Here is a 13,871-nt window from a genome sequence, read left to right on the forward strand (position 1 = left end):
ATTTATTGTTAGTGATCTGGAGCACTCTTTTTCTACTCATCTGCAATTCTTTTGAGAGCTTTTTATTCAAATCCTTTGACTACTAGTCTACTGGAAAAATAATCTCGATTTTATACACAGAGGCATAGCCCAAACATATAAGTTATAAGATTTTCATGGGATACTTATTCAGAGATTTTCTCCTTATTCTAGCTGCATTTAATAGGAATCTAAATCACTTGTGAGTGATTTAGCAGCTGCAGAGTCAGGCTATTATCTGGAAAGAGTGAGTAAATGAATAAGTGAATGGACAAAATGCATATATGACAGACATCGTACTAACAGCTTGTTGCTTGATATACAGAGATCATTTGGCATGAGAGAGTTAAGTGACTTCCAGGGTGAATGCTGGCATCTAAGCAAGTCTGAGGTCATGGTACTCAGCATTGGACTTAGGTTTCAGAATTATCAGTATCAGACAGGAAAGAGTCTAAGAGAACATCTCATCCAAGTAGAAGGTGGGAGACCAACCATTGGTCCAGAATGCTGCCAAAGAGCAAATTCCTGACTCTGCTACAAGTCAAACTTGACACTGTGTGAGGCACCTTCCAGCTCTCAATTCTGTCTCTAAGTCTCAAAGAGTCAGACTTCCTAACAATTGGAGCTGTCCAACAATGGAATGATTTGTCTCCTACAGGGATGAGTCCCATGAAGTTGAGAAGCAGCAGAGAGCAGTAGAAGGGACCTTGGCTGTATATGGTTCAGATCTTGGTTCCACCTGGCACTGGCAATCACATTCTTTCCCTGGGCCTCTGTTTCCTCTCTTGTGAAACAAGGATTAACAATACATTCACTTCTTGCATCTAAAGGACATAGTGAACATTTAAGTGCCTGAGAGAGCTACATCAATGGATGTAGACTGGATGGAAGATGGTTTTTCAAGGTCATAGAAGAGACTCTGTTTCAATCCAATCCTAACATTCTGGATCCAACATCATAAAGTGAGTCTGTAATGAAGTCCAGTTCCTGACTCCCACCTCTTAGCAATCCATGACAACAAGCCCAAATGACAATCCCACTGGACAAAGACAATTCAAAGGTAGACCATCAGGAGGCAGAAGAAAAGAAGACTCCATCAGACAAGAATAAAAGCTTTGTACTGACATGTTCACTGTCTTCAAAGATCTGAAGAACACTCATCCCAGAGAGGCATTTGACTTAATCTTTTTGATCTCAATTACAGAATTAAGAGCAATGGAAGAAAGTTTCAGAGTGGCAGATATTGGCTAGATTTAAGTAATCACTTCCTAAAAAATAAGAGCTATACAAAAGTGGAATGAGACATCCCAGGAGATAACTGAGAAATTCTCTAGAGGTGACCTTTATTCTAAGAAGGACTCAACCTAGGTCATGACCTTTGAGGTTCCTGACAACTGTGAGAATAGAACAAGTTATCTTCTTTGTATCTCTGCTTTGGGATAATCCTAGCAAAGATATTCCTCAGTTATACAAAAAGGTTGAAGAATCAGCAGACTGCAATAAAAAGAGTACTCAATTTTCAGTCTAAAGACTTGAGTGTTTATCCCAGGTCTATTATTACTCATATGACTATGGTCAAGTCATCAGAGAACTCTGGGTCTTTGTTCTTTCTCCCTCCCCCTGTAAATTGAAAGGATTGGACTGGAAGACCCTTAAAGTTCCATCTAGTTCTGAAATCCTATGTTTAAATCATGCAAATGGAAACTGGGGCACTTCCCTTTCCCCCTTACCTTAACCTCCTCTTTTCCCCCAAGAAACATGATTTGTTATTTTACATGCCTCCTACAGAACAATATTTATAGCCATGGAAAGAAAAATAGTTGGGAAAGGTGGGGAAGAGGATGCATATGCAAACCAATTGTAGCCTGAGAAGGTTGGGGGCCAAGTGTTTTTCCTGTGAAATGCCCCATGTTTTCTCCACTGAGGGAAATCATTTTCCTCCTCCCTATCAGTGCTGTCATAGTCAATGGAAAGAAACACAGAGGAAGGTGGCTCAGAACTCTGACTTGTTCCAAATGTTTTCACAGTTAGTGGCTGCATCCTGTACATTTCAGGAGGTCCAAGTTTCAGAAAGAAATCCCAACACAGACATCCTACAATGTTTGCTTAAGAAGATCTTGTTGACTGAAGAGCAAGATCAAAACTGTAACAAACCATATCAAAAAGAGAGCAGCTTACAAAAGACTTTGTGGTTCTAAATCACTTTAATATCATCTTATTGGATCCTCCCAACAATCCTGTAAAACTAATTCTGGGATTGTTATTTCTATTTCACAAATGAGAAAACAGAGGTTCAAAAACTCAAAGAGCTGAAAGGGATTTCTTGGGTCCTCTAGCTCAAATTGTACTTAAACAGAAATCCCATTCTTCAAAATCCTCATCCAGAAACAAAGAAAGGAACTTGAGAGTCAGGAAAATCTGGGTTTAAATCCTACCTCCAGTACTTACTGGTTATGTAACCCTGAACTAGCAGGTTAGGAAGCTATGAGAGATATCTAGGTAAGAGACTGACTAAATTAGAGTGGTGATGGGGTAAAAGCATAGGAGGGGGATGAATGTAAGAGATGTAGCAACAGAACATGAATTAGGTCAAAATTTGAGGATAGTGTGGAGAAGTGGGCCAGAGGATTAGTTGAACAGAAGAGCTACTAGGTGTTAGCAGTCACTTCTAAGAAGTGTCTACTATGTGCAAGACACTGCCCCTTCTAAGTGCATGATCTAGTATGGTCCACTAAGCCTAATTCTGAGTTATAATTCACAATAAGCACCCTCAAACATGTCAAGTGCCATGTGAAATCTGAGGTGATGGAGATGATGAAGAAAGCTTACTAGAGAAGGGTCTTTGAATAGGACTTTAAAAGAGAATTCAGCAGGTGAAACCTTCCCTAAACATTATGATCTCTCTCTGGCTGTCTCCCTCTCTCTATGTCCCTGTCTCTCCCTCTGCTTTTATCTCTCTGTGTCTCTTCTGTCTCTAACTCTGCCTCTGTCTCTTTCTGCCTCTGTTTCTATCTCTATATCTCTTTCTCTTTCCCTCCCTCTTTATCTTCTCTAACTATTCTACTTCTCTCTCTCCCTTTCCCCCTCTTACCTTCTGGCTCTTATTTCCTATTCCATTTGTTGGTCCTTATTATGAAATCCTCTATTACTCTCTTTTTCAGGATGTGTCTTTTCAAAAGACTAAGGTTCACCTAGATTGCATTCTACATTGTGACTATAGTCACAAAGTTAAATTGCAGAAATTGTATTGAAACTTGGGTTTCCTGACTAGAATCAATAGCTCTCCACCACCCTGTTTCTTATCTTGTTGCTAACTGGAAATATTTGACAGAGAGACTAATTAACTTTATCCAGTAGTATGGGCTGAAAATATACTCTTCACGTACTTATCACTCAATAAGAATTTAACCACTCAATAACAAAAAATGAATTACAAATAAGTATCTAAATTGCTTCTTCAGTGTTGGGGTTCCTCAAGCTCAGATGCTATAACACCTAAAAAATAGGAAAAGGCTCAGAATACATTGTCAGGGACAAAGTTGTCACTGACTCTGTGAAAGCTAAAAAACTGAGCTACACTTTCTGCTTTGCCACAATCTGGTTGAGTAACCATAGTCAGATCACTTCCATTTTCTGAGCCTCAGTCTCTTACTCTATAAAAATCAGGGTTTGAACAAGATGGTCTCTACAGTTCCTTCTAGTTAAGACATTCTGTGATTCTGAGCAACACCTCCTCCAACCCAAAGGTAATCCCCAGAAAGAAAAAGATCAAACCAACCCCCACAGAAAGAGGGTGGCCGTGAAATGGAGAGGGGCTGTTTTCCATTAAGAGAACACACTTGTAGCCTTGGCTCTCAGAATAAGGCTTAGAGAAGATTCTCCTAGAAAGCTGGAGGGGCATTGAGTGCCAGTGTAATAAGAAAGGTTGGTCCACATCCCCATTCTCTTCTGGTACTTTTGAAGACTAACTGGAATGGCGCCATATTTCCTGGAAATGACAAGGGGTAGCAAAACATGGGGCTCCTGCAAGCATTTGCCACTTCTAGTATGTCTTCCCCAATATCTGGTCCCACCTCTGTTAAGTGGCAGAGCTGAGCCTAGAACTCAGGTTTCTGGAATTTTAGGTTTTCCCACTACATCAGTATGCCTCAGTGAAATAAATCCACTAACTGGGAGCCACTCACAATTATTTCTTCCAAAGTCACAGTACATTTTGGAGAAAGTTGAGAGGGCAATAACATGTGGGTTCTAGTCTAAACCATTGGGACTCGGCTTTTTCATCTGTGAAATAAAGAGATGATACTTAATGATCTTGGGGGCTCCGACTCCAGGATGGGAGTGGGGAGGCATCCTTCATACATGTTTGTCTTTTCTGTGAGCTGACTTTTCCTCTTTGCTCCCTCTAGACATTGATGAGTGTTTGGTGAACAGTGGAGGCTGTGACCACTTCTGTAGGAACACAGTGGGAAGCTTTGAATGTAGCTGCCAGAAAGGTTATAAGCTACTAACAGATGAACGGACCTGTCAAGGTAATTTTTTCCTAAAACCTCCCTCCTATAAGCTGTCCTGGTAACTTACACACTCCACTGTGCAGACAGTACTAACAAAGGAGAAGTTAGGCAGGCTATGTTGTTGCAGTGGCTCTGCAGGGTAAGGAATCAGAGAACTCAGAAGTCAGAAGATTTAAAACAAATGATCATCTAATCCAACCCCTGACTTCAGAGGACAAAGCAGAGACCGAAAGAAAGGAAATGATTTGTTCAAGATCATAAACTGAGTGAACCGTAGAATCAGACAGTCCATGTATTACAGTTTTGTTACACAGAACCTCCTCACAGCACACTTGAAACCATTGCAACAACCTCCTATGGGGGTGGGAAACCCTATGCTCTTAGATGGAAGGATGGCAGGCTGACTGGCAGAGGGAAATCTGATTTGACAGTAGTTCTATTGCTTATTCCCTCTGTGACTGATCTAAGATTCTGCTCTTTCCTGGGACAGAGAGTTGACAAGGCAATGTCAAAGGTCCCTTCTAGGTTTATATCCTGAAACTATATCCCAGGTATTATCCCCATTTTATTTTTATTTTATTATCCCCATTTTTATTTATATTTAAGAACCTGAAGGTGAAAGCAGTGATGTGAGAGGTTTAGCATTAGGGCATCTAAGTCATGGCACTTGGTGCAAGGACCAGAACAGAGTGGGCAACCTATGTGTCTGCTCTTTGCAGGGTATCTGGTTCAATTTCTTTAGGGCAAGGAATACAAGATTACTCTTATAAGTCATTCTTTAGAAGTCCTTTGTCACTTGACTGTGTTGAGCGATCCTGACTCAGGTGGCAGCCTACATGATGTAGAGTCCTCCTTGCTACCTGAAGGTCTGAAGCAAACTATGAGACCCTCATTCACTCTTACTGCTCCAGGAATATTAACTTAGAATTCCAGTCATTTTACAAAATTCTTTTCATATCACGGCCCATTTGGTCCTTAGAAAAATGATAAGAGGAAGAAGATATAAAGTGCACTGTCATGGCACCTCAGAGGTGAAAGGATTCTTGGGGGGATCTAGTCTAAACTGAAATTAAATTTGAATTCTCCCACACACACACACACATCCCTGCTTGAAGATCTTCAGGATAAAAAATTCCAATTCCTCCAACTATTTCCTCAAACTGGAGACCTCTTAAATTGTAACCCTGGCTTAGAAGGGGGATGTTTTGCCAGGAAGTCTTTCATGCTCTAGAAATTCATCAGCTTCATGTTTTACATTATACTGATGTTTTTAGTTTACCCTTATTTTCCTTTAATTCTATGGGAAAACTCAACCTTGATCTCCAATGAATTAATGGAAAGAAACATTTTCACCAACACCTAGAGTGGCAGGAGATTCTGGCTCCAAGGTTAGAAGGGGCCAACAATATTGAGATGTTAGCCTATTAAAGAATAAGGACTCTTAGCTCTTCCCCAATTTCATTCTTCCTGGCATTCAAAGTCCTCAACGATCTGGATTTATTCTCAACTTATTTTATATCACCCCTTCAATCGCTCTTATGTTCTAGCCAAAGTGGACTCCTAGCTGTTCCCTGAATTCATTCTGCCATTTCCTAATTCTATGCATTACTATAGCCCTCTTCCATTCCCTAATTATTGATGTTTGTCCTTCGGTCTCAAAGAGGGCCATGACATCAGGGAGATGATGCTATGACAAGCACATGAATTGAATATGAGTGAGTGAGGGTTGTGCCAAGTCACCAGCCTCATTTTCTCCTCTGGAGTCATCTGGGTTCAATGGTCAGATATAAATCAGGATGAATAGGGATGGCCCTGGATAGGGGCAATCAGGATTAAGTGACTTGCCGATCTCAGAGCTAGTAAGTATAAAGTATCTGAAGCTCCATTTGAACTCCTATCCTCCTAATAACAGACCAGTGCTCTGTACCATCTAGCTGCCCCAAATCCTACCCATCTCTACCTATTGAAATTTCTCTCTTCCTTCAAGGCCCAGTTCCAGTGTTCCCCCATAAATTCTTCCTGGCTCCTTCTTTCCATTTAAAAAAAATATTTTAATTGAATTCATCATATGCTAAATCCTATTCTACTAAATTATTATTACCTATGTTGTATCCAACCCTCTCCCCAGCCTATAACTTCCTCTGTGAACTGTAAGTACTTAATAAGCATTATTAATTGAACTAAATTTAATTGCTTGAATGTTCCATAAATTTCACCTTCTCCATAAAGTCTTGTCTGATCCTTCCAGCTGAAAGTGATGTCCCCTTTTCAGAATGCCCTAGATCCCCTCCTCCAGAACTATCCCTTATTTCTCTGGGTACTTCTATTCTCCCTCCCCACACCACCTTCTTAAAGGTCATTAAGTAGAAACTGGCCACTTGTCAGCCATTAGTGCGTGAATTAAAATCAAAGGTATCCTTGCAACTCTTTGATTCTGTAAATGTGCAAAGGTCTCTTCCTGTTCCAAATCTATGATTCTGTTCATTACAATAAGAAGGAGTCTGAAATATGAATGGTTCAACACACTAAGAAGCACCTTAATAACAGGCATGACCCTCCACACAAATGACATATTTACCTAATTGGATTGATCTCCCTCCCCCTACAGCTGTTCTTTGAGTGAGCCCTTACCCTCTCTGGTCCTCACTCTCCTCTTTGACATGAAGGGGTTCACCTCAATCAGCTCCAGATGTCTTCCATCTTTGAGTACTAAGAATTTACCTGTCTCAGGACAGATGGTAAAGCTGGCATTAAAGGCCCAAGGTGCCACCTTGTGGCAGTATATGCAGATGGCTTTTGCTCAACTCAATCCCTAGACATTGTTCTCAGACCTGTTTTTGAATTTTCTAGAATCAAAGGCATTTTAGAGCTGGAAGGACTTGGAAACACCATCAAGCCAACCCATTTTTTACAGTTAGAGGAAACTGAAACTCAGAGATAGAGTATCAGAACTCAAAACTAAGGACATATTTGTCATGGTACAAAGAAAGAGTTCTTCCACTTGTCACCTATGCAAATATTGGGCAAGGCACTTTTCCTCTAGAATTTTCAATTTTCTCTAAAGATGGAGAGATAGATAGGCAGATGAAAGGATGACTAGATACATGATACTATCATACATATATATATATATATATATAGTCATAGATATAATTTACTTAGATTTTAGCAAAACTTTTGATTAAATATATCTTCCTATTCTTGTAGAAAAGATGGAGAAATATGAACCAGGTTAGATGTGTCAAACACCCACAGCCTCAATACTCCATAGTGAAGTCCAACCCAGATTAACCTGGGAAACAATTAACAAACTGAGAATTTAATTAAACTGGGAAATACTTAAAATAAATAAATAAAAATACAGTAAAACCTAGGTAATATGACATTTTACAACTAATTCAATATGCATCTGTCACAGGGATTCTTATATTTGAATTGATGGCTCCAGGTCACACTGAATTATATGCCAATACAATCAAATGGAGTCAGGCTGGTGGGATGAACAGAATCAAAAATCACTATTTATAATTTGATATCTACAAGGTAGGAAGTCTCTAGGGGAGGGCCCCAGGGATTAGTTCCAGGCTGTTGGTTGACATTTTGACAAATGACTCAGATAAAGGTATAGATGGCATGTTCACCAAATTGGCAAATGACAAAAGTTGGTGGGAGGGGTGAGTGTGGGAAGGGGTAAGCTACCACATTAGATGGCAGTAAGGCTCCAAAAGCATCTTGACAGACAACTAAGAATCAAGCAATAATCTCAGGGAATTCAGATTTGTTTATGAGTTCAGTTAAAATTGGTTTTTACATTTTTACACTTAGGTACCAAAAAAATCAGTTTTACACAGGAGAAGACCTGATTAGACATCAATAATTCTGGAAAAAGGTGATATTCCTACTGAGTTCTGTCCTTGTCAGACACTGTTGAAAGAAAGCTACAGTGTCCTAAAGATGGCTATCAAGATGGTGATGGGTCTTTGACAATCCACTGGAGGCTCTGGGCAGAATTAGACTGAGGAAGAGAAGGCACAGGGAGACAAGATTCTGAAACTATCTTCAAGTATTTAAAGAGTTGTCATGGAGTTGAGATTCAATTTGTTCTCTTTGGCCCCAAAGGGTAGACTCAAGGAACAGTGGGGAGAAACCGCAAATTTCTTAAAGAGGAAACCTTAGGGGGAGACTAGATGGTGCAGTGGATAGAGCACCAGTCCTGGAGTCAGGAGTACCTGAGTTCAAATCCAGCCTCAGACACTTAATAATTACCTAGCCATGTGGCCTTGGGCAAGTCACTTAACCCCATTGCCCTGCAAAAAACTTAAAAAAAAGAGAGAGGAAACTTTACTTGTGAAGTCAGCAAAAACTTTGGAACAATCAGTATTGTCCAACAGTGGAATTACTTGCCTCCAGTGGGGTGGGTCATGCTTCTTAAAAGTCATTAAGTAGAGCCTGGCCACTTGTCAGCCATTAGTGCATGAATTAAAATCAAAGGTCTCCTTGCAACTCTTTGATTCTATAAATGTTCAAAGGTCTATTCCAGTTCCAAATCTATGATTCTGTTCATTACAGTAAGAAGGAATAATCTGAAAACTGAATGATCCAAAGTCCTATTTTTAGACAAATAGCCTGATTTTACAATCTGCACTGACACCTAGTGGCAGAAGTCCTGAGCATCTGGTCCAATTCTGGTTAATGTAATACACTTAGGTGTCTATGTGGCCAGTATGAAGGAGCTACAGGGAGGTGTGAAGGGTAGGAGGTGAATAAAACTGATTTCAGCTGGGTATAGGATCTTCCCAATAATAGGAAGTGGATTGTCCAAGAAGATGCTAATCTCTCTATCCCTGGGATTTTTCAGGCAGAATATCTAGAGATGGCACCTTGCTGGCTGGCCATTTTCACTGTCAAGCATCCAAACAGCTGCCAAAGAGATTTCCATAAAGTGCAAATCTTCACCCCCTACCCAATAAAATCCATATATGCTCTTCTGGTTGGCATTTAAAGCTCCTTGCAGTCAGATCCTTTCTACATTTCCCATCTTCCTGCATATTTACACACACACACACACACACACACACACACACACACACACACACCCTTTGTATTGACCACCCCCATCTCTAGAAGGCTCTCCTTTCTCATTTCTACCACTTGAAATTTCTCATTTCCTTAAAAACTCATCTCTAGTCCCCCCACCATTAAGTTTTTCCTGAGCTCTCCAGCTACAAATGCCACCCCCCCCAGTTACCTTGAATTAATTTTGTACATAATCTATATACGCTCATGTCTGTCCACAATTTCTCATCAATTTGAATGTAAGCTCCATGAAGGCAGCTGGTATACAGTAAGTGTTTAATAAATGTTAATTGATGGCTTATTAACTATGAGAGGATTCCTACTCAAGTACAGGTTAGATCAGGTAGTCTCAAGTCCCATCCTACTCTAAGACTCGATGAGAACATGAGTATTTAAGAAGTTGATCTATGGAGGAAGATGAGACCAATGGAGAAAATGGGAGAAGGAAGCACATTTCAATAAAAAGAAAAATGCCAAGAGAGCTGTCCAGCAAAGCTTTGGGCTGCCCCTCCAAGCAAGTACTGAAGGAGAGGCTACTTCTTCAGGTAGGGGTTTTGACCATCTGGCTGACTCAAAGAAGATGACTCTGAAGTCCTAACTAGCCCTTTCTCCCCCCTCACCCCAGACATAGATGAGTGTTCCTTTGAGAGGACCTGTGACCACACCTGCATCAACTCCCCGGGCAGCTTCGAGTGCCTGTGTCACCGTGGCTACACTCTGTATGGCCTGACCCACTGTGGAGGTTTGAAGTCACTCCTTCATTAGCCAAGGGAGCTGGGGGTGGGGGGTGGGGGGGGAGGCTGAGACTTATGAAAGTAAACTAGGCAACTGGGTGACAAGTACTGATCTCAAGGGGGAAAGAAATTAAGCTGAAACTGAATATCATAGAACAAATTAAAACTAAATATTAGTTAAATTAATTTTGGGTAAGTCACTCCCTCTCTCTGGGCCTTAGTCTCCTTATATGTAAAATGAAGAGATTAGACTAAACAATCCCTAAATCTCCTTGTGGCTGCAACATTGTCAGCTCTTTCTGGGTCTAATGTTCCATATTCGTGTTCTAGGATCCCCTTTCCATTCTAACAGATCATAGTTCTATTTAAATGCAGACAAGGTACTGATTAAAAGGGTCAAGAGATGCAGGGAAGACTGCTGAATGGCAGAGTCAGACCCAAAAGTAGATGGGCAAATTGATTTGAAAGTCTCCAGGGAAGGTTCCTAGATCCAAAACAACTCTCTCACCAGCCAACTATAAGGTCCAAAAATATATCAGTAGAGCTTCATATTTTGGGTTACAATGGCTACTTAACATAAATCCATTAGGGGCAGCTAGGTGGGGCAGTGGATAGAGCACCGGCCCTGGAGTCAGGAGGACCTGAGTTCAAATGTGACCTCAGACACTTAATAATTACCTAGCTGTGTGGCCTTGGGCAAGCCACTTAACCCCATTTGCCTTGCAAAAACCATATATATATATATATATATATATATATATATATACATATATATATATATCCATCCATTAAGTCACTAATAGAGAGTTTAGTAAAGTCTCTATGATAGGGATCACTTTTCACAGACAGATGACTTTTGGTTGTTAGAGTGATAGTTTCAAAGCTTGTGGCATTGTAGAGATTACAGACTTGAGGGCAAGGGAGGCAGGAAACAATAATTATTATTATTATTACTATTAATAATAATACCAGCTTTCATTTAAGTAGTTCTTTAAGATTTACAAAGTGTTTTCCTCCTAACCATCCTGTAAATGTAGGTCAAGCAAATATTTTAATTGATCCATTTTATGGATGAGAAACTGAAACCCACATGGGTTAAACAATTTTCTCATAATCACATAGTGCCTAAAGGAGCTACCCCTCTAGACTCATGTCTAGAACCTATTCTACACAAAGCCAGCCTCGAGTTAAGTTATTTGTTTGTTTGGGTGGAAGAGGTGGAGTTCACTTGTAACCTGATCTAAATTACTTGATTCCTTTACCTCTTGCTCTTCACTCCACTCATCCCTCTTAGAGCCTGTTCTAGACATAAGAAGCCCAGAAAGACCCAACTGATCCCTTGGATCAGGTCACATTGAGTACTAGCCTACAAAGAAGCTGAGAAAGTTATTCTCTGTTCTGTCCATGTCTCTATTTTCTGCTCAAGCAAGGCTCTTGGGCACTGAAGTGAAAGGCTGCCCAGTGGTCAAACCTAAGCTGCCTTGGTCTCTATCATTTCTTACTCCTAGATCTAACTGGATTTCTAGAAAAGAACAATCTCATTGGTTCCCACGGACTCTAGCTAGAGCTACAGCTTGTGACCAATAATGAGCAAGGAAATGAAAAAATAAACCCACAAGTGAATATGAACATAGATCAAAGCTGTCCCTAGAGAACAGCAACAGAAGTTGAACCCTCTGTATGAGACAGGGGAGAGGGGAAGTGATGTGAAGAGAGAGGTAAATGAAGAAGGCAATGGCAAGAAGAAAGGAAAGGAGCAAAGGGATTCCAACCAGCAGGTCCCAAAATAAGATTCCTGATTTTTTTTTTGGGGGGGGGGGGAGGAGATTGCAAAGCAATGCCCTAGGTCACACAGCTAGGTTACTTAAATGTCTGAGGTCAGATTTGAACTCAGGTCCTCCTGACTCCAGAGCCAGTGCTCTATCCACTGCACCACCTAGCTGTCCCCCCAAAATAAGATTCTTATCCCCAAATCAGTGCACCCCTTCTATCCTTCAAATTGCCTCAAATTGGCTACCTGCTCGTGTGACTCCATTTCTGGGTGTTTGTCTTCTCTTTTCATGGCAAACCTTCTCCAGAAAATGTTCTTTCCACTTTATCTGGTGAGTTTGCATTTCAGTCAGAAAGACTGCCTACCCTCTGTGCTTCCAGATGTGGATGAGTGCAGTATTAACAATGGGAGCTGTGACTATGGATGCATCAATACGATGGGCAGCTATGAGTGTGCCTGTCCTGCTGGAAGAAAACTCCACTGGAACAAGAAGGATTGTGTTGGTGAGTAAGTTCCAGTTGCTTTTCTATCACCAGTGTTGGGGTTTTAGAACCTACTGAAGGAGATAAGAATTATCACCATTATCAACATGGTGAAAGGACTGGAAACCACACCACAGGATCCTGGGTTACAGGATCATAGGACCATAGATTTAGAGCTTGAAGACTCCTCACAAGAGTCATTTAATCAAACCTTTTAATTTTACAGGGAAAATATCTAAGAAAATCACTGTCTAAGTCAGTAGTAAGTAGCAGAGTGGGTACTCAAATGGAACCCTTGTGACTCCAGAATCAGGGTCTTCCCATTGTCTTATTCTGTATGGTAGAAAGGAACTTTCCTGGGGTGGCTAGGTGGTGCAGTGGATAGAGCACTGGCTCTGGAGTCAGGAGTACCTGAGTTCAAAACCAGCCTCAAACACTTAATAATTACCTAGCTGTGTGGCCTTGGGCAAGCCACTTAACCCCATTGCCTAGCAAAAGCCTAAAAAAAAAAGAAAAGAAAAGAAAAGAAAGAGAACATTCCTCCAGAGGATGGCAGCCCCAGAGAAAATAGAAAAAAAAGATCCTTCACACTAGTCCCAGTTCTGCCATAACTTGCTGCATGATCTTGGACAAGTTATTTCTTCTCCTGGACCCTCACATTTCCCACAAAATCTCAATTTTTAAATGTGTTTACTGATCTCAGAGTGAAAAGTGGCATCCAAGATCACCTTGTTCAATGTAATCCCAAGCAGAACTCTTTTCCACAATAACCCTGACAATGGGGGCAGACAGACTCCAGGTGAAAAGGCCCATTGATGGAGAAACCACTCCATCAACTCCATCAAACTCCAGCAACACTTGGCCCTCTTAGAATAATTCTCCCTGTCATTCTTGGTTAAGTCTGCCTCTGCAGCTGCCACCCACTGCTTTGAGCTATGCTCAGGATAAACACAACCAATGTCTTCATTCCATGACAGTTTTTAGATGCTGCAAAGCAGCCGTCATGGCCTCCTTTATCTCCTTCAGGCAACATAGCCCCAGATCCTTCAGATGACCCCCTATCTACCATATTTCTAGTTCTTTACCCAGTCCTCCATCACTAGTGCTCAATGCTCATTAGCTGACTAATGACCTCCTAAAGATGGGTTTTACAGAACACAACACAACACACCACACCAGAAATGATCTGACCAGGAAGCCTCTGCCCTCCCTCTCCCAGTGTCTCTCTTAATGTACTCAAAGATCATATTCTGAGAAGGCTGGGCAGGGGCATGGCTAT

General features: G+C 40.9%; 1 protein-coding gene across 8 annotated transcripts in view; it reads left to right on the forward strand.

Annotated features, from left to right (window-relative positions):
- The window catches only part of SCUBE1 (signal peptide, CUB domain and EGF like domain containing 1), a 228,219-nt gene that overhangs the window by 184,191 nt on the left and 30,157 nt on the right, over nt 1-13,871 (forward strand). For all 8 annotated transcript variants that reach the window (XM_074227126.1, XM_074227127.1, XM_074227129.1 and 5 more), the window contains 3 exons: nt 4,425-4,547; nt 10,231-10,347; nt 12,491-12,613. In XM_074227126.1, coding sequence (XP_074083227.1) covers nt 4,425-4,547; nt 10,231-10,347; nt 12,491-12,613 — 363 coding nt within the window. The remainder of the gene's footprint in view (nt 1-4,424; nt 4,548-10,230; nt 10,348-12,490; nt 12,614-13,871) is intronic.

The sequence above is a fragment of the Macrotis lagotis genome, chromosome 2 (assembly GCF_037893015.1).
Source record: "Macrotis lagotis isolate mMagLag1 chromosome 2, bilby.v1.9.chrom.fasta, whole genome shotgun sequence".
NCBI lineage: Eukaryota > Metazoa > Chordata > Mammalia > Peramelemorphia > Peramelidae > Macrotis > Macrotis lagotis.